At 39.0% G+C, this 21,615-nt stretch overlaps 1 protein-coding gene across 1 annotated transcript; it reads left to right on the forward strand.

The window, feature by feature from the left end:
- The first annotated feature begins 214 nt into the window (after positions 1-214).
- On the forward strand, positions 215-20,436 carry NDUFA13 (NADH:ubiquinone oxidoreductase subunit A13). Its single transcript, XM_051972002.1, has 5 exons — positions 215-351; positions 12,054-12,132; positions 19,044-19,115; positions 19,654-19,723; positions 20,264-20,436. The coding sequence occupies exons 1-5, from the start codon at positions 258-260 to the stop codon at positions 20,381-20,383; spliced, it is 435 nt and encodes a 144-aa protein (XP_051827962.1). The 5' UTR covers positions 215-257; the 3' UTR covers positions 20,384-20,436.
- The last annotated feature ends 1,179 nt before the right edge of the window (positions 20,437-21,615 follow it).

Raw genomic sequence — 21,615 nt, forward strand, 5'->3', positions numbered from 1 at the left:
TGCCGGAGTATGTATGTATGTATGTATGTATGTATGTATGAATGTAGGTAGTACGTAGTACGTGCGTGCGTATATGCGTGTATGCATGCATTCATGCATGTGCGTATTTCATTTTCCCCTCGCCTAAACGGAGCGCCCGCCCCTTTAAGAACTTCCGCCACGCTTTAGATGGCGGCGCGAGGTCGCGCCACTTGACGCTACATCCGGGTCCTTTAGTTTTAGGGCCTCTGGTGTCGGAAGAGCCTTGGGCCAGCAACATGGCGGCATCCAAGGTGAAACAGGACATGCCCCCGCCAGGGGGCTATGGTCCCATCGATTACAAGCGGAACTTACCCCGTCGGGGAATATCGGGTTAGTGTTTCGTGGGGAAGGCGGGGCACGATCGGTTTCTTCCAGGTCTCCTGGGGACGGTTGCCCCGTTCTTTTAACCGCTCGAGGATTCCGGTCACTTAGCAGATTAACCGTGACGGCCGGGTGGTCCCAATTGCGGGGGAAAAGGGAGGAGAAAGGCGGCGGAGGGTTTGGGGGCTTGTGGGGGGGGGGGCGAGTATATTTCGAGTCGTTCTTTGCCTCGAATTGTGCACACCACGAGCTCCCCAAGCTCGCCCTCCCCTAAAGAGACGTCGAACTACCGCCACTGACCACCGTAATCCCCCCACCCGTTCTTCAGTTCACAGACCTAGAAACCTTGGAGCATTGAATGACGGTGTCAGGATAGGAGGCCCATCGAACACAGAAATGAATGAGTCCCAGGTTTTAAAATCGGGCTTTTGGCTAGGGTTGGAGTTTCACAGTTAAGAACTAGTAAAAACATATGTTTGCCTAGAGTCTTTCACAAAAGTATTTTTACCAGAAATGAAAATGGGAAGAAGATTTTAGGGCCATGATTAGACCTTTAAACTTGAAAAAGTACTTTAGAGGTCATTTGGTCAATTGACTGACGAAGTGAGGAAACAGACATAGAGTAATTTACATAGTCAAGGTCACATAACTGTTTTGTATTTAAATCTTTTGCTTTTAAATTTTTTTTTAATTTTTAATTTTTTGCACTGGAGGGCACTGCCGCTCAATAATGCCCGATTGAAGAGCTAATCCTGTGAATTATTACCCAGTCTCTGCATCCTGCAGTGCATCTCTTCTTTCACTGTATCTACTAGTCATCCGAGATGACCTCATGTGGATCTTGCCTAGCTAGTTACCTACTATAGGAAATATCGTTGGCAAAATAAGTAACAGGTGGTGCAGTGGTGGGGTAGTGAACCTGAAAAAAAAAGACCTGGATTCAGATCCCATCTCAGCCTTAACTGTAAACTTTTAGCCAAGGACTTAATCAATCAGGCTCAGTTCTCTCATCTATTGTGAGAATAAAATGAGATAGTAAAGGAATTTGAAACTTTAAAGCACTATAGAAATGCTATTGTTGTTCATAACAGTGGAAAAGACCAGTAATTCATAAGAGAAAATACATATAATACAATATAATAAGAACATTAGCTAAATATTGAATCTCGAAAAGGATGAGTGACAAGCACAGTGAGATTGAGATCTTAACCTAAGGAGGTAAATTTGACTTTGTAAGTTATCTCTATGCACATGTTACCCAGATCCACCAAGCCCTAGTTTCTTTTTTGAGTGTATCTAGACAGGACATAAGCTGGATGTCCTGTAGTTTTTTTTTTTTAAACGATTTAATCCGAATTGTCTGTGCTCTCTACCTTGGAATCGGCATTGATTTTTCCTTGCTTTGAATATTCACCATTTGCCAAATTTTTATTTTATCTCCGTACTATGTGCACATTCTCCTTTTTAGTTGTTGAGTCATTTCAGTCGTGTCCCACTCTTTGTGACCCCATTTGGGCTTTTCTTGCAAAGGTACTGAGGTGGTCTGCCATTTCCTTTTGTAGTTAATTTTGTAGCTCAGGGTCTGAGGGACACAGATGGACACAGAGCTTAGTGACTTGGTCAGGGAAACAGCTAGTTTGAATTTATGGAGATAAGTCTTTCTGATTCCCCTGATCAATGTTCCATCCACTGTGCTGCCCAGTAGCTCTGTTTCTCTTTTTTCCACTCAGAGCCACCTTCCTAGTTTTCTGCCCTGCTCACCTCAATCTTTAGGCCCTTTGTCATTCTAAAGCAAACCCCTCTCATCATTTACTCCCTTCCCTTTTACTTGCTGCTGAATGGAACTAGAGGAGTCATGGAACTGTGCTCATATTTGTTAGCTAACTTCAACTGAGTCCTCACTGGAGGGAGGACAGTCCTTTTTATTATTCATTGATATTCTCTCACAGTCCTCATTAAAGAGATAGCAAATCTTCTCTGCTCAGGCCTTCCAAACCTTCTCTCAGATGACGACTTTACCTCTTTCTTTACTTGGCAAATTGAGGCCATTTGCTGGGAGTTCTTCTCTTCTTCTCCACTCCTTAAAGCCCCCTTATATCACCCCCTCCTCTTCTTTTCTTTCTTCCAGTCTCTGATAATGAGGTGGTTACTCTTCCCAAGGCTTAATCTCTACCTGGGTGCCCTTGTTCCTGTCCTTAGCCCTCTAGCTAATTGCCTTCTCATTTGTCAGCCTCCTCTCTGTAATCTTCAAACTAGTTTTTTTTTTTTTTTTTTTTAAATACTGTTATCTTCAAACTCCTTCCCTAATGCCTATGCCCAGGTCTCCTCCATCCTTAGAAAATCTTCACTAGATTCTGTCACACCAATTAACTATAATCTTGTTTTTTCTTTACCTTTTAGTTCTTAAGCCATCCAAACCAGGTGCCTCTATTTCCTCTCCTCTCTCACCCAATGACTTTTCATTCTAGTCCTCGATTCCAAACATCAATCTAAAGTTACCATTGATGTAATTGCCAAATGTAGTGGTCTTTTCTTAGGCCAGTTTGACTGGACAGTCAAATGTGTTTAATGTTTAAGAAAGGTAAGATAAGTTCTGATTATGAGAGAGGGAAGGGAAGGGAAAGAGAGAAAGAAATAAAGAAATAGAGATCGTGTTATGTTGTGTTGTGTTAAGACAGGGTTGTATGTCCTGGTCAGACTTGAATTTGAGGAAAATCATTTTGGTAGCTGTGTGTAGGATGGATTGAGATGCAGAGAGACTTGGGGAAAGAGACCAATAAAGAAGGAAGTTAATGCAATAATCTAGATGAAAAGTGATGAAGGACTTGAATTTTGATGGGTAACTATGAGTAGAGAGAGGAGACTTATGTGAGAGATGTTATGGAGAAAGAAATGACAAGGATTGGCAGCTGACTGGCCAGATAGAATAAGTGCAGAGTCAAGGATGACATTTAAGTTTCAAGCTTGTATGATTGAAACAGTGATGATACCTGCATAGTAATATGTAAGTTTAGGCAGAAGGTATGATTAGGCAAAAGGGAATGAGTTCTCTTTGTAGCTTTATTGATGCCTGTAAAATATCCACTTCAAAAAAGTCCATTAAGCAGTTTTGTGATGTGAAACTGGAAGTGAGAAGTAGAGCTATTTCGAGTTATTTTGATTTTGAAAGTGAAGACAGATAAAAAGATTCTTTTAAAAAATTTTTTTTTAAAATTGTTTTTAATATTTTCCCCCAGTTACATTGAAAACAAAACTTTTTTCATTTATTTTAAAAAATTTTTAGCTTCTCTCCCTTTACCTTATCCACAATTAAGAAACCACATATGAAGTTATATAAAACATTTGCATAAATGTAAAGTTGTAAAAGAAAAATAGATCTCCGACCTTAATAAAAGAGATATGAAGTTCTTGAGAGTAAGGTATGTGCCTGAAGATATTCATAGACAGAGCTAGAAAGGAGGACTTTAGAGATCCATATAATCTAAATACCTTTTGAAGATAATTAAAACAGATACAGTTGTGTTTAATAAAGTAGGACTTTTAAAGTTTTTTCCACTCCTTTTCTCCCCTCCAAATTTTCACATGACCCCAGATATATATGTATGTAAAATAGGGGTGCAGATCAAATACTCAATGATCACAAATCATCATTTCCTGACTCCTACATTTTGTAATTCGACACTGTTTTTTAAAGGGCCTGTGTGCACCAGCCAGGTGCGTGATAACAGTGGGGAAGGGACAGACATTTACTGTTGTGTTAAGGTTGGACTGGTCTCATACTCCTGTGGTTGTTTCAGTTGTAATATATGGATAGCCTGTTTCACAGGATTTTTGTGAGGATCAGATGAAAGACTCTTGTAACAAGTACTTAGCATACTTCTTAGCACATAATAGATGCTATGTTAGTGTTTATTTCCCCAACTACAAGTGACACTTGTGGAGTTTAGGGTAAGAAGCAGTGCATTTGGAGTACACTGTACCCCTCTCCCGTCCTCTTCCCCTTCCCCTCCTCCCCCCCAGACTTAGCAAAGAGCTTTCCTCATAGTGGGTGCTTAATAATAATAATTCAATTTTACTCTTAGAATATCTCGTCTCCCCCCTTCAAAACGCAGCTCAAGGGCCACCTCCTGCCACAGGAGGACTTTCCTGCTATGCCCCCACTCCACCTCTGTTCCCTGAAATTACTTTGTATGCCTTGTTAGCTACTGTTAGCTACTTTGTATTTGCTTTTGTGGATGGCTAGAGGGGTGCTGTAGTGCAGCTTGCTGCGGGAGTCTGCATACAAGTGTGACCCTGGGCAGGTTACTTACCTTGTTTGCTTCAAGTTCTTCATTTGTCAAATGAACTGGGGAAGGAAATGACAAACCGCTCCAGTTATCTGCCAAGAAAGTGACTGAAGGACAATAAGAACATGCTTAACTTGATGGAATACAAGCTCTTCAAAAACAAGGGACTTCTGGTTTTATGTTTCTCCATGTATTGCCAATTATCTGTGCTTAGTTTTCATTAAGTCATTTCCAGTTATGTCTGATGCTTCTGCAGTACTAGATTTGGACTCGGGGAGATGTCTTCCTGAACTAAGGCCCGGTCCTTCATCCACTTTGCCGCCCTGCACTTAGGTGGTTGACAAAATGTTTGTTAGATGTAGTGAATGAAACTCGTAGCATAAATTTGGATTTGGAAGGAGATGTCTCGTTGAGAAAGAGCAGGATACATTTTTTTTAAATGGAATTAAAAAAAATTTTTTTAATAGCCTTTTATTTACAAAAATTATATGTATGGGTAATTTTGCAGCATTGACAATTGCCAAACCTTTTGTTCCAATTTTTCCCTCCTTCCCCCCACCCCCTCCCCTAGATGGCAGAATGACCAGTAGATGTTAAATATATTAAAGTATAAATTAGATACACAACAAATATACATGATCAAACCATTATTTTGCTGTACAAAAAGAATTGGGCTCTGAAATATTGTACAATTAGCCTGTGAAGGAAATCCAAAATGTTGGCAGGCAAAAATATAGGGATTGGGAATTCAATGTAATGGTTCTTAGTTATCTCCCAGAGTTCTTTTGCTGGGCATAGCTGGTTCAGTTCATTACTGCTCCATTGGAACTGATTTGGTTCATCTCATTGCTGAGGATGGCCAGGTCCATCAAAATTGGTCATCATATAGTATTGTGGTTAAAGTATATAATGATCACCTGGCCTGAGCAGGATACATTTTAAAAGGATTCAGGGGGTAGGAGTCACATATTAAAAAAGTTATATTTTTGGGGAAATCCAGGAGCCAGAGGAGAGGAGAAGTTTGGTAGAGAGCCTTTCCAGCAAGAATCAGTAGAAAGAGAAATGGTGATATTGTCAGGGTAATGGACAACATACTTCTTGAACAGGAGGAAATAGAGAAAGATTTTAGCCTGTGAGATAGGATGGAATAGCTTCAAATATATCTGTTGAAGCTCTTTCCGCCAGAAGCAGGGCTGCTGATGAATTGCTAACTTCTCTAAATGATAATTTTTATTCTTCAAAAGGTAGATAAAACAATAGGTAAGCCGCTTTTCTGGACTCAGTTCTGACCAATAAAGAGGAATTAGTTGCTGAAGTAGAAATATGGTGGAGGCTTTAATATAGGAAGTCACTATTCCAAATAAGAATGTGTGTTAGAAACAGAAAAAACTAAATATAGTCTGATTCATATCCTAAGTTTGAGATGAATAGGTTTTTAAAGATTTCACAGAAAAGATAGCTAGGATTCTGTGGCATATAAACTTTACAAGCCAAGAGGGATGAAAATAAAGAAGTTAGGTCAGAAACAAACAATACCTATAAGGAAGAAAAGAATGACATTTTTGGGGAACATTTTTTTTTTTTGTCTTTTAAAAAATGACCATTATCTCTTTCGATCTCCATAATATTGCTATCGATGTTTTTGCTGTTATTTTCCTCACTATACTGAGGAAGAGACTGTGGAAAATGAACTGACATCTCCAAAGTTCTCCAAGGCAGCCAGGATGTATCAAAGGGGATTCTAAGTCACGCCTTTGTGACTGAATCCCCTGCCACATCTACTGCTGTTTGACCTTGGAGTCTCCCTGGAGGTCAATTTTGAAAGAGATGTGTGTATAGATTCTTTCAGCAAAGCATTAGGCAGTCTTTCTCTGTGTTGTCATTGTGGACAAGATGAAGGTAGTATGAAATGCAGACAGGATTAGAAGGGAAGCAGAAAACTAAGAAAAAGTTGTTACATTTTTCTGATTTAAGGGTTCTGATAAAGGCCTCATTTATCAGAGGACTTCTCCTTCCTCTGGCTCCTGGATTTCCCCCAAAATAATCAGAGGATATGAACAATTTTCAGATGAGGAAATTAAAACCATTTCTGATTATATGAAAAAAATGCTCTAAATCACTGTTGATTAGAGAAATGCAAATTAAGACAACTCTGAAATACCTCTACATACTTCTTACATTGGCTAAGATGACAAGAAAAGATAATGGTAAATGTTGGAGAGAATGTGGGAAAACGGGGACACTGATACATTATTGGTGGAGTTGTGATCTGATCCAATCGTTCGGGAGAGCAATTTGGAACTATGCCCAAAGGGCTATCTAACTTTGATTTAACAGTGTCTCTACTGGGCCTGTATCCCAAAGAGATCTTAAAAAGGTGGGGGGGGGGGGGGGAAGGATACATATGTGCAAAAATGTTTGTAGCAGCCCTTTTTGTAGTGGCAAGGACCTGGAAACTTGAGTGCGGTGCCCATCAGCTGGGGAATGGCTGATAAGTTACGGTATATGAATGTTATGGAATATTATTGTTCTATAAAAAAAGATCAGCAGGATATTTCAGAAGTGCCTGGAGAGACTTAGGTGAACTTATGCTAAGTGAAGTGAGTAGAACCAGGAAAACATTGTACATAGCAACAAGATTATGTGATGATCAATCCTGATGGATGTGAGGTGATGTAGGCCAATTCCAACAGACTTGTGTGATAGAGGGAGCCATCTGCATTCAGAGAAAAAACTGAATGTGGATCACAATATAATTTTTTCACCTTTTTTTGTTGTTTGCTTTTTGTTTTCTTTTCTCATTTTTTTCCTTTTTGAGTTGATTTTTCTTATACAGTATGATGAGTGTGGAAATATGTATAGAAGAATTGCACATGTTTAACATATATTGGATTACTTGCTGTTTAGGGGAGGAGATGGGGGAAGGGAAGGAGAAAAATTTTGGGACACAAGGTTTTACACGGGGGAATATTGAAAACTATCTTTGCATATATTTTGAAAATAAAAAGTTATTTTAAAAAAGACGAAGTGGTGTGGGTAGATGATACTCAACAAATAATTTACATGATTGAAAAATTTAGAGAAGGAGGAAAACAAGGATAGGATGCTTAATACAGTTGTCAGGCACAAAACTCTCAAGGATAGCTTGACTTCGGATTAAAATATAATTAAGTGTGATGACCACGTATTTAAAATCAGCTGGAGTCTGGAATTCAGGTTAAGGGAGAAATCTTCAGTCTTTATTGAAGTGAAGAGGTGAAAAAGGATTGCGATAGCAATATGGGCAGCTGCGACAGGAAGCCAGCTAGCAGAGGGGGATTGTAGATGAAGGGCCCTCGCAATAGCAATGCGAACAGCTGTGTCAAGATGCCAGCCAGCAGAGTCTCTCCTTCCGCTTCCCTTTCCACTCCCTTGCCTCCACCCACCAAAAACATCATTTCCTATACAACACATCAGGACTTGCACAAAGAGTGGGCGGGGCCATTCTTTCTTTAAGCATATATATTAATAAAGTATGGTCCAATTACTATTTAGCCTCACGTGCTTGGGACCTCAGTGCATCAACTCAAGCCTCAGCCCATTACATCTCCCGCTTTCTTTTGTTTTAGAACACAGGTGGTCATGCCATCCCTGACTCCTCAGGGAGGTCAGAGCCCCCAAGGGGAGGTGATCACGCCCTCTCTGACATCTCAGGAAGGGAGATGAAAAGCACCAAAGGGAAGTGGGGGTTGCTAGCGGATTTCTGGGCTGAAGGGTCTTATTATGCACAAACCCATCAGCATGGGAGCTATTACACAAGTACATAGCAATAACACAGAGGCTATTAGTGATGACTCTCCCCACAGTCAGTGCAGGCTTGATGTGGTGTAACAAACATGAATTGTACACGCAAGTAACAGTATAACAAACAATATAAATCAACATGGTGCTATAAAAGATTGCCAGAAGTCCTAGAAGGAGAGTATGTAAACAGCAGTCACATATACGCCAGCCAAGAGATAGTCCAAAACCAATCTATTGTCCATTGCTTCACATATCAGGGAATCCAATGATTGAGAATGTTTTTTAAAATAATAATAATAATATATATATATATGTATATATATATGTGTGTGTGTGTGTATATATATATATATATAACATAGATGATGTTAATTTGTGTTTTTTTTTAAAAGTCAATTTGTGACCTGAAGAGGGAATCTATTTGAGTTTGACATCACTTAATTGGGATGATTATAATAGTACACAATCCTAAGAATGTCAGGAGCACTAAGGCCAAAAACAAAGCCTTTAAAAATGGAATTATGGAAATAAGACTGACTTATCAGACTTCTATAAGAAGAAGAGTGATTTATGGACTAGGAAGCATAACTCCTAAATATCTTATGGATTTGAAGCCCAAAATAAGTTGTGTGGTAGGAGAACAACCAGGCTGTTCTTAATGAATTAATGTCACCAGACAGTGATACATATGGTATGTATGTACGCATGTATGATTGCTGAAGTGCTACTGGAGAATTTGTGGAAATAGGAGAGAAAGCAAGCCCAAGACACTAGAGATGGGCAGCCAGAAGAAATGTGGGCTCTTTATCCTATAGAACTCAATGAAGTTGATCTCTTTTCCTGCCAGAATTCTAGAATAGCTTATTCAAGGAGTGAGTTAACTATTTAGAATAGTAAATGGTGTTCGCTAAAAAGTCAGCAATAAGTCCTAATGTTTGCTCTGTTTATTTTGTTACAAAGAAAGGCTTTTTAATGTAGAAGGTTTGTTTGGAGACAATTATAATGTAAAAATCAAAAGTTACCAGCCAAGCTTCTTTTTTAAAAAGAAAGAATTGGGAAGCAAGTAAAACAACAAGAGTAACCAAATAACCCCAACTTGCTTTTCTTTTTGATGAATTTACTAGATAGGTGAGAGAGGGGAACCTTATGAATGTAATATATACCTAGCTTTCAGCAAAGGTTTTTTTTTTTAATTAAGTTTATTTAGTATTTTCTTTTCCCTGCATTATATGTAAAAATTTTTTTTAACATTTTAGTTTTTGGAACTTTTAAAGTTCCATATCTTCTGCTTTCCCCTTTTCCCCCTATCTAGACAAGCAATTAGATATAGATTATATATGTGGAGTCATGTAAAACATTTTCATATTAGTCATGTTGTGAGAAAATACAGACCAAAAAAACCCCTCCAAATGTCAAGAAAAATAAAGTAAAAAAGTAAAGTATGCTTCAGTCTGCATTCAGACACATCAGTTCTTTGGGTATGTATAGCATTTTTCATCTTAAATCCTTCAGAAATGTCTTGATCATTGTATTGCTGAGGAATAGCTAAGTCATTTAGGGTCAATCTTACAATATTGCTGTTGTTTTATACACAATACATTTTGCTTTGCAGCAGCTCGTAAAAGTCTGTCCAAGTTTTTCTGAATGTTCTCACATCCATCAGAATTCTTATAGCACAATAGTATTCCATCATAAGCATATATACACCACAGTTTGTTCAGCCCTTTCCTAATTGATGGGTGTCCCCTCAATTTCCAATTCTTTGAGCAAAGTTTTTGTTAAGTGGCCTGTGCTCTTCTGAACAGGATCAAGAGATATGCTTAAGCATCTAATACAACTTGGTATCAGATCTGTTTGAATGACTGAAGCCAAAGTTATTAGGTTATTAATGGTTGATATTAATTTAAAGATATGTTGAGCTGTTTCGATTCATTTGTTCTTATCTTGTCCTTCCCCAAGAAGGCTCAGCTTCCCTTCCTCTATCCCTCAACCGATTTCCTCATCCATTAAATAGGGACCAATTAGTCCACATACATTTATTGTTGGGAGTAGTGAAGCATGTTGGTCCCCTGTCTTGGGGAGCCTGAAACTGAGGTTGTGGTTCCATTATTGAGGTGTCCGGAGTTGGGTGTCTGTGATAAGACAAGAGGCAATGAGGACACCCTAGGAGGAGAGAGCTGCCGGGCCACTGATTTGGCCCAGTTTAATAAAACAGAGCTAATGAAAGGTCCCATTCTGATCAGTATTGTATTGACCCAGGAGTGAGACTGACTAAATAAGCAACCAATGACAAATCTGACTCATTTATTAAGTGTTTGTCTCAGTTTCCAAGTTTGGTGCTGCTAGGCACTGGGCTTGCCAAGGCTAAAACAAAAACAAAAACAAAACACTCTTGCTCCTAAAACCCCTAGAGTTTGTTGGAGGAGACAATGTATATAAATAAATTTATGTGATATAATTTCAGGGTAAATATTTGGTTGGAGGGCGCTAGCAGCTAAGTGAGAACTGGAAAAGCTTCATGTAGGTGTTCCTTGAGCAGAGTTTTGAAGGAAAGGGAAGATTCTAAGAGGTGGAAGGGGAGGTGGGAGTGCATTCCAGGGCTGGAAGATAGCTGATGATAAATGTGATGAAGATGATATAATAGCTAACATTGTGGAGTGCCTTTTGTGTGCCCCAGATACTTTACAAATATTACCTCATTTGATCCTCACAACAACCCTCTGGGGCATATCTGCCCCAGATTATTACCCCCATTTTAGAGTTGGGAAAACTGAGGCAGACAGGTTAAGTGATTTGACCAGAAAGGCTACAGTGTATTTGAGACCAGAGCTGAATTCAACTCTTTCTGACTTTTTTTTTTTTTTGAGGGAGTGTCTATTTTGCCCACCTATCTAGTTCAATACAAAGGTGCAGACACAATTTGCTTCATGTAAGACTAAGGATGCATGGGTGCATCAACAAGACCTGGGTTCCTGTCTTGCCCCTGACAAATTCTAACAGTTTTCATATGAATAGGGCAAGTTACTCAGCTTCTTAAAAGAGTTTCAGGCATTTTAAAATACAGATGAATTGCTGATTTGCTTCAGTGGAGGGAATTTATATGCTGGGAGTTTTCTACACATAAGAATACTAGTCCAAAAAAAAAAATCACTATCCATATTGAGATTTATGAGAATCAAATGAGAGAGAAATGTGTTGAAATCATTTTGTATCCTTAAAGTGTCAATTATCATTTTAAAATTAAGAAGTTGTCCCCCTCTAACATTTATTTTGTGATTTTCTAAGAGCCTTTCTATATTAAGGTCTTGTTTCTCTCTGATATGTATTTTATGTTCTAAGGTCCTTCTCTACTAATAGATCTTGTCCTCCTCTGATATTATTTTGTATGTTCTAAGGACCCTTCTACACTAAGGTCTTGTTTCTCTCTGATATGTGTGTATTTTCTATTCTAAGGCCCTTGTATACTAATAGATCATTATTTTATATGTTCTAAGCGCTCATGTGTCATGATACTTGATTCTAAGACATCTTCCTTTATGAGCCAAAGGCATGTCAACAGAAACACCTGCCTGCCTGCCTTGGGCTCTCATATGAAGACCAGCATCTGTTCCATGCCTCTCCTTGCTCTCTTTTCCCTTCCAGGATATAGCATGTTTGCCATCGGCATTGGGACGCTGTTGTTTGGCCACTGGGGTGTGATGAAGTGGAACCGACAGAGAAGGTATGGTCCCCATCTTCCTTTGCCTGCAGTGCTTATACAGCATGCTCTGGAAGTTGTGTGATCAAAAATCCTTGAGTACAGATGTCTGTGGAGGAATGGTATTTACTTTACATTGAATGCAGAGTTTGTTTTCCTTTAAGAGTCCAGAGGCTGACTTTTGGGAGTTAATTGGTCTGGAGAACCAAGACTTCTGAGGGAATTCCTAGTTGCTGTTGATTGAATAATGGATAATGTGGGGCCATATCACCACCCATCATTTAGAATTACCCATTGCCCATTATGAGTGGTGCAAGATGGTCCCTTTAATAAGAGGGTCTGTTTTTAAATGGAAATGGCATGTTCTGTGTCATGTTCCTTGGGTTGTTCATAAATAGATTATTACTTTGTCATAATGGGCTTAGATCTCTTGTCCCATTCCTGTGATGCTCTGCCTTCTTTGCTAGTCTAGTAGGCCCGGGTCTATAAAAATTAGGCTATTGAGAAATGCCATTTTGCCTGATTTGCCAATAGCTCCTCCTGTTATGAGAGAAGCATGTACAACTGGAACTTATTATTCATTAATCCAACAGTGAGGAACACATTGAAGTATGGCAGTTCCTCCCAATGGACCAAATGGCTGACTTGTACCTTGAGGATGAGACTGATCTGATCTTTATACTGATTTATGGGGAATGACCACTGAATGACCACTGACTTGAGCTTTATAGGGTCTGGAGAGAATAGGACTGCATCTTTAAGGTCAGGACTAATAGAATTTTGCCGATGTCTTCCATGGCCCACCAATGTTCAAAGGACATGCTGTTTGTTGCTCATTGGAGGTAATCACAAACCTTCTGATAAGCTAATGTCCTGTGGGATAGTTAAAGATTGAGGACCAGAGTCATCATTAATCTGCACATAGGAGCTGTGATGCTGTTTTGTGTTACATAGTAATTGTCAGAGGTATTATTACTGGTCCTGTGCATGTGATCCCTGTAACTAAGGACAGCTGCTTCTGTTCAGTGACACTCCTCATGCCAGTCATAGGGTTTGCCTTTGAAAGATCAATGTGACAAGATCCCAGATGGTTTTCAACCTGCCTGTAATGGGCAAATACATTATATTGGGTTTCTTCCCCCAAGAGATTTGTCCTTGTGACTGTTCATACTTTTTTTTAAACATCAAAACATTGTTTATTGAGATAATATAGCAGAAATCAATATGGGCACAATGAGTCTGAAATCAGGAAGATTCATCTATCTGAGTTCAAATAATGTTTCAGATAAGTCACTTGTATGTTTGAGCAAGTCACTTAACATATTCTTTCTCCATACTCATTAACCTAAAATCAAGAAAGAATGTACACAAATATACAACCAAGGGTGGCTAGAGCAGGGAGATAAAAGGTAGTTGTAATAGCATTGACTACTGGTTCAGTCGTAGTTATTTTGGATATGATATTTCAGTATCATTCAAGTCAGCTACCATGACAGCCAAGATCAGAGTTCTTACAGAATGTATTCTCTCTTTGGGCATCGTTGTGCCATTGCCTCTGATCAGGATACTCTGCTCATTGTTAAAAAGGTCTGAAGTGAACCTTTTACCATTACATTTGCTGGGTTTTCATAGACTCTTGAAATAGTAACTTCCCAATTTGGAACTCCAATTTGAATTCATATCTTTTAATCCAGTTCACTCTTAGGCTTGTAATTCAGAGAAATCAAAAACAAATTATTCAGATGTATAAAATGTTTATATTAGCATTTTTGTTGTAACAAACTGAAGCAGAGGGAGTTTCTCAATTGGGGATCAGCTGAACAAATTATGATATATGTAATGAAATGTGATTGTTCTATAAGAGACTGTGAAAGGAATGAGAAAACCTGAGAAAACTTGTATAGAGTAAATAAGTAGAACTAGAAAAAAGTTTTACATTACCTAAAACATTGTAAAGGAATACTTTACAATCATTGCAATGATTAACCATATGATGAATCTCATACTAACTGACTCCTAACTTTTTAAGATAGAACTATTAAAATCAGAATTACAATAACACATTCATTTTCTGACAAGGCCAAAATGTGGATATGTTTTGTTTGATTGTACTTTGTTTTTTAGAAAGGAGGACATTTATTTTTTATTTATTTATTTATTTTTTTGAAAGGGAAGATATAGGGGAGATTATTGTTTTCTGTGATTTATAGTCATCATCAGAAAAATATTGGTATTAAAAATGTGTTTTTCTTTTTAATAAGAAGCTTGGGGTTATTGAAAGCAACATGAAATTTTACAAATTAATGAGTTTTCTTTTTCCTATGTAATTCTGTATTTAGACCATTATCTGCCTGCTGCATATATCTAAGATAGTTGAATTCTAGATTCTTTCCCTTATCCCCACTTCTAGCCCCCATAATTAAGAAATCACATGTAAAGTTATGTAAAACATTTCCACAAAAGTCACGTTGTGAAAGAAAAGATAGATCTCTCATCCTAAAAAACCCTCCAAAAAAAAAAAAAAAACTCAAGAAAAATAAGGTAAAATAGAGAGAAAGTGTACTTCATTCTGTCTTCAGATACAAACAGTTCTTTCTCTGAGTATGGATAGGATTTTTCAGAGTAGTTGTGATCATTGTACTGCTGAGAATAGCAAAATCATCCTAGAACATTGTCATTACTTTGAAATTGTACATTTCACTTTGCTTGAGTTCATTTCCCATAGAACAATAACATTACAATAACATTCCATCATAATCATATACCACAATTTAGTCAACCATTCTCCAGTTGATGGGCATTCCCCTCAATTTTCTATTTTTTGCCCTGAGAAAAGAACTGATATAAATATTTTTGTACATACACGTCCTTTTTCTTCCTCCTCTCCCCTTTTAAAATCTCTTTTGGTATTCATACCTAATAGTGGCATTGTTAGGTCAAAGCATATGCATGAATTTATAGCCTTTAGTCATAAGTCATATCTTTTGATCATTCATCAATTGGGGCATGGCTTTTATTATTATTATTATTTTAATAAATTTGACTCAGTTTCTCTCTATTGTTTGAGAAATGAGACCTTATCAGAGAAACTAGATTTAAAATTCTTTTTACAATTGCCATTGTTAATTGTATTTCCCCCCATTTATTTTCTTTCTTCTTTCACCCTGTCCCAGTGTTTTGTTACTGACCACTCCCTTTTTCCCCCAGTATGCCCTTTCTTTTATCACCTTCCCTCTTTCATTAATCCTATTCCCTTCTAACTTTCCTGTAGGGTAAGATAGATTTCTTTTCTTTCTTTTTTTACAAGGTAATTGGAGTTATGACTTGCCCAGGGTCATACATCTAGTAAGTATCTGAGGCTGGATTTGAACTCGGGTCCTTCAGACTTCAGGGCCTCTTTTCCACTGTGCCATCTGACTGTCCCTAAGGTAGATTTCTGTACCCATATTGAATATGTATGTTATTTACTTTTTCAGTCACTTCTGACAAGTGGGAAGTTCCCTTTCTTACCTTCTTCTCCCTCTCCTCCCCTCCACTGTAAAAGCTTTTTCTCGCTTCTTTTTATATTAAGTAATTTACACCATTCCACCTCTCCTTTTCCCTTTCTTCTGGTACATTTTTCTCTCGCCTTTTAATTTCATTTTTCTTAGATATTATCCCTTCATATTCAATGCATATCTGGGTCCTCTTTTTAGGTATACTTCTGTCATCATAATGAGGAAGTTCAAAGGAGTTATAAGTGTCTTTCCATGTAGGAATGTACACAGATAAACCTCATTAAGTCTCTTTTGATATCAATTTCCTGTTTACCTCCTTATGCTTCTCCGGAATCCTGTATTTGAAAACCAAAATTTCCATTCAGCTCTGGTCTTTTAATTATGAATGCTTGGAAATCCTCTATTTCATTGAATTTCTACCTTTTCCCCTGAAGGAGTATGCTCACTTTTGCTGGGTAGATGGTTCTTGATTGTGATTCTAGCTCTATTGCTCTTTTAAATATCATATTCTAAGCCCTCTAGTCCTTTAATATAGAAGCTGCTAAATTTTGTATTACCCTGACTATCCTGTCCTTGACCTGGGAGTTCCAGAATTCGACTATTGATATTATTGGGAGTTTTCACTTTGGAATTTCTTTCAGGAGGTGATCTCTATCAATTTCTTTTTTGCCCTCTGGTTGTAGAATATCAGGACAGTTTTCTTTGATAAATGCTTCTCTCTCCTTCCCCCCTCCCCCCCCAGTCTATAATTTTTAAAATTTATTTTTATAATAATTGCTTTTTATTTTTCAAAAAATGCAAAAATAAATTTTCAGTATTCACCCTTACAAAATCTTATGTTCCATATTTTTGTCCTTCCCTCGACAGCAAGTGATCCAATATAGGTTAAACATGTGTAATTCTTCTAAACATATTTCTACATTTTCTTTGATAATTTCTTGAAAGGATGATTTCTAGGCTCTTTTTTTTTTATCATAATTTTCAGATAGACCAATAATTTGAAAATTATTTCTCCTGTATGTATTTTCCAGGTTACATGTTTTTCCAGTGAGATATTTCACATTATTTTCTATTTTTTCTTTTTTTTTGTTTTGCTTTATTGTATCTTGATTTTTTCCTAAGTCATTAGCTTCCATTTGCTTAATTCTAATTTTAAAGGAATTATTTTCCTCAGTGAGCTTTTGTATCTCCTTTCCCATTTGGCCAATTTTCCTTTTTAAGGCATTCTTCTCATTATCTTTTTGTATTTCCATTTGCACTACTCTCAATTCTTTTCCTAATTTTTCCCCTGTATCTCTTATTTGCTTTTCAGAATCCTTTTGAATGAGACCAAGTCTTATTTTTCTTGGAGGCTTTGGATATAGGAGCTTTGACTTTTCTTCTTCTGAGTGTGTGTTTTGATCTTCCTTGTCACCATAGTAACTTTCTATGGTCAGAAACTTTTTCTGTTGTCTGCTCATTTTCCTATCCTATTACTTGGCTTTTAATTCTTTGTTAAGATAGGATTTTGTTTCCAGGGTGGAAGCTACACTGAGCCCAGCTCTAATGCATTTTGGTGGAACTGATTTCTTTTTTGGAAAGCCATTTGAAATTAAGTGAATAAAGTGTCTAAAATGTCCCATGTTCTTTTGACCCAGAAATTTCACTGCTAGATATTTCCTAAGAAGGTCATTAACAAAAAGAGAGGCTACATAAATACCAAAATATTTATATAGCAGCACTTTCAATGGGAGCAAAGAACTGGAAACAAGGGAGAGGCCCTTTGATTGGAGAATGGCTAAACAAAATTGTGGTATGTTAATGTAATGAATTATTAAGAAATGTGGATATGATGAATATGGAGGGGCATGGATAATCTTAGATGAATTTATGCAAAATGAAGTTAGCAGTCAAGAAAACAGTGTACACAGTGGAATCAAATAAGGTCAGTAGAACTACCACAAATTAGTTGGAACTAAATATTGTAAAGTAGAAAGAACAAAGTTTGGTTTTAAAGAAGATACATGAAAAGTTACTTCTCTTGCATCATTTGTAGAATAGTTCCATGTATATGGAATCTGCAAATGAGGGCAGAATTTTTTGATACATTAGTTTTATTGAACTTGTTTTTCCTCCTCTTTAGTTAAAGAAGTGAAGGGGACAGAGAACATTGAAAACATAGGGAGTGTAATGACAAAAAATTCATACAATTCATTTTTGAATTTTACTGTATTTGCTATAGATATTTTTCCTACGTTTTGAGTCTCCTTGAGTTATATGCCTAATAGTGATATCACTGTGCCAAAAGTAAGTGCTTTGCAATTATTATCTCTCAGTGGTGCTATTATCCTCATTTTACAAATCTGGACACTAGGGCAAGCAGAGGTGAAATGATTTGTCCTGGATCACACAACTAGTAAAGTGTCTGAGGCCAAATGTGAACGTAGTCCTTTTTTGTCCAGGCCTGGCGCTCTATTCACTCTGCCACCTATTCTGTATATATGGGTCCTTTTCCTATTTCTTTGATTTTTTTGTCAAATAGACCTACTATTAGTATTGCTGGGTCAAGGCTATGTGCAATTAAATAGCTTTTTGGGCCTTGTTCCAAATTTCTTTTTGGAATGTCTGATCAGCTCCATCAACAATTTTTTCCCCCACAGTGCCTCCAGTATTTTCTTTCCTTTCTTTTTACTTCCCCTTCCCTTTCCCTTTTCCTTTTCCCTTCCTCTGTTCCTCGGCCTACCCCCTCCCCCCCTTTTTTGGGTAACTTTACAAATCCCAGATGTGAGTTGAATTTCTTTAATTTCCTTAATATAGGACATTTTCATATGGCTATTGAGAAATAACTTGGAATTCTTCCTCTGAAAAACTACCTGTTTATATCATTTGAGTGTTTATTGCTGATGTATAGACTAAGTCTGTCTCTGAATCTTGGTGTCTGTCCCACTTATATAACTGATGGGCTGCGCTGGGCCTGGAACCCTCTCCACAACAGGACCATGAGTGCTTTGCATGGAGTGTGCTCTCCAGGATAACGTGAGCATTTAGTATTGTTGAGCCTCAGCACTCAAAGAATTCGCATTTGAAGAGATTAGTGAAAATGGGAAATGGGGAGAGGAGGAGAGAGCTCACTTGTCTCTGGGGACAAAATGAAAGGGATCTGCAGAGTTGGAAGGGATGTCATCGATCATCTGTTTTGACTTCATCATTATGCAGCCTCTTGGAATTAGTCCTCCCCGCTCTTCCCCCAGATTTGCTGTTATGGGCTTCCAGATCCTTTCCTGGTTAGCAGGGCTAAGTGACATCACTTCCTCTTCAGTGGCTTGGGAGAAGGGCTGGGTAATGAGGGGTGTGGCTGGGTGGGGTGTCTGTTCCAACCTAGCTTTGGCTATCAGGATTTAGGCCTTCCCTGAGCCTATGTGGCAACCCTTAGCACCTAACTGTCTGTGTTTGCTCCAGACGTTGGCTGATTGAAGACCTGGAAGCCCGGATTGCATTGATGCCACTGTTGCAGGCAGAGGAGGATCGAAGGTAGGAATCCCTTGGAGCTGGCGGTAGGAGGAACCCCCGGGACTGGGAGGATAGTGAAGGGGGTCTCTTCACGAATGTGGGAGGATTCTGACCCAAGATCCAATGTGTGGTGGCTATTATAAGGAGTGGGCTTGACATTGGGCCTTTTCTGTTGTTACTCTCTTGGAATGAATCTGTTTTCCCTTTGATTCCATTTGTCCAACCAGTTATGAGATTTTTATTTCAATTAGCATGAGACTCCCACATTTTACTGGCTTTGTTTTCTCTCTCTTGTGTGGATGTAGCCACAGAAAGGGAACAGGGCTGGGAAATACAAAAGTAAATTCTTTCTGAATTTCTGGACTTCAGAGAACAGGGATTCAGATTCCACTTGCCTACCTCAGGAAATAAAAGTTTCCCACAGGAAACAGATAGCAAGACAAGCTTTAGACACCCTTTTCTCTACCAATTCCTCCCCTCTTTCCCACACAGATCATTTTAAAGGATCAGCAATATGGTGTTAGTGTGGGGCTTCTAACTGTTATATGTTTATCTGAAGGAAGCTGCGTATGTTGAGACAGAACCTGGAGGAGGAGGCTATAATCATGAAAGATGTTCCTGGCTGGAAGGTTGGTGGCTTCTTTAATAGAGAAGGGAGGATCTAGAAGCGGGATCCTAATTGAACATTGTGATCTTGTACAAATACTTTATTCTTTGTGGACTCCAAGTGTCTTTTTACAGAACAGTGGGATTAAAAAAGATTTCTAAACTCCCTCCCAGGTCTGACATTCTGGGTGCTAAAGGCCCTCCCATCCTGGCACTCTGTTCTGTTAATATTATTTTACAGAAGAGGAAACTCAGAAAGGAGTGGCCCAGGATCACACTGCAGTTTTTGTGGAGGTGTTGAGACTGGGTCTCAGGATTCCCAACCCGATTTGCTCTTTTTCTTTAACAGCTATAAAAGAGAAGAGGGGCAAAGAAATTAGGGGCTGAGGGCTGGGGAGGAGGCTGAGGGTCATAGATTTACTAGTTGGTGTCCCCTGGGGCCGCAAGCTGCTAACATTCCCCTGAGTTTGGTGGGCACAGACTCAAATGTGAGCAGCCCTTGCTGGGGGCTGGTCTTCCTCCATGGAGGTGTGGAACTCACAATAATGGCTCTTTCTCTTCAGGTGGGTGAGTCTGTGTTCCATACCACCCGATGGGTGCCTCCAACCTTGGGTGAGCTGTACAGTCTACGAACCAATGAGGAGAGAGTCCACGCTAACTATGGCTTCACATGGTACATGTAAAGATGTGCCAGGGCCTATTCATCCCTTGGAGAGATTAAAGGTTTCCTTAAAAATTGGTGTGTATGTGTCTGTGTCTGTGTGTGTTGGGGACAGGGAGGGGCATCTGTCCAACTAGGGGCCTATACTTACTTTGCTCTTGTGGTAGGAACATGAGCCTCCCATTTCCCCAGGGACCATATTTTCTCAGTCCTGGAGTCATCTTTAATATTTCTCCCAGATGAAACACAGGTCATGCTGATGAATATTGGACTGGGCTTCCCTCGTTTAAAGGCAGCGAAAGAGAAGTCTCCCCCAACTCTTATTTATCCCTCTCTGCTTAGTCTTGCTCTTCCCATTGTAATGGCTTCAAGAGCACCTCTTTCAGCGTGTATAAGGTTTGTCCGAAGCACCTCTGGCAAGCTACCTGATAATCTCTAGTCCCTCAGCCCTGCCATAGATCTAACTCTATGGGGCTAGAATCTCTAACCACGACACATGAGTTCACTAGCTGCAGAGTGACTTTATTCCAGTCATATGCACATCCTTTTCCTGTATGAATTTTTGGTCATAACCACAAATGGATTTTCCCATCACTGCCACCCTTACCTTTGTTCCCCAAACATTGATCCAATTTCACCTAAATTCTCCACCCTCCCTCCCCAATCTTTCTAATGCTCCCAGTACCTGCCTATGGAGAATATGGAGTATGGATAACTTAGTTTCCCCATCTCACTGCTGAGGCAGAGATTGTGGAGCTTTGGCATCCTGCTGGTAGGATCTCTTACCTCCTACGCTAGGGGTCCTGACCCTGACACTCTTTGGGTAGGTGATCTCCCTTTACTCACCTTTGTGTAAGATGACCACCACCTCTTCTGTCTGGCTTGGGGGGAAGGATTGAGTTTCTTCTGTCCTTCTGGGTTTTTCAGATCCAGAAGCCTTAGTACTGTGAGAGGCATCTGCTATTGGAAGGCATTTCTGTCATGTGACTTGGGCGGAGGAGAAGGGGGCTGCCCCTAAGCCTCATTTGGAGGATCCCTTCTTGTTTGCAGGCCTTCTGGGTCATAAAGACCAGAACCAGTTTGAAGGGCATTTAGAAGTGACCTTGACCAACCCTGCATTCCCAGCAGGATGGACAGGTTCAGAGAAGGGAGGTGGCTTTGCCAAAGCTACCCAGTGCATTAGGGACAGAGCTGGCAGCTGCTCTCAAGCCTGTGGATGCCAAGGTGAGAGTCCCGGGCTTCAATCCTGCTTTT

The sequence above is a fragment of the Antechinus flavipes genome, chromosome 1, assembly GCF_016432865.1.
Source record: "Antechinus flavipes isolate AdamAnt ecotype Samford, QLD, Australia chromosome 1, AdamAnt_v2, whole genome shotgun sequence".
NCBI lineage: Eukaryota > Metazoa > Chordata > Mammalia > Dasyuromorphia > Dasyuridae > Antechinus > Antechinus flavipes.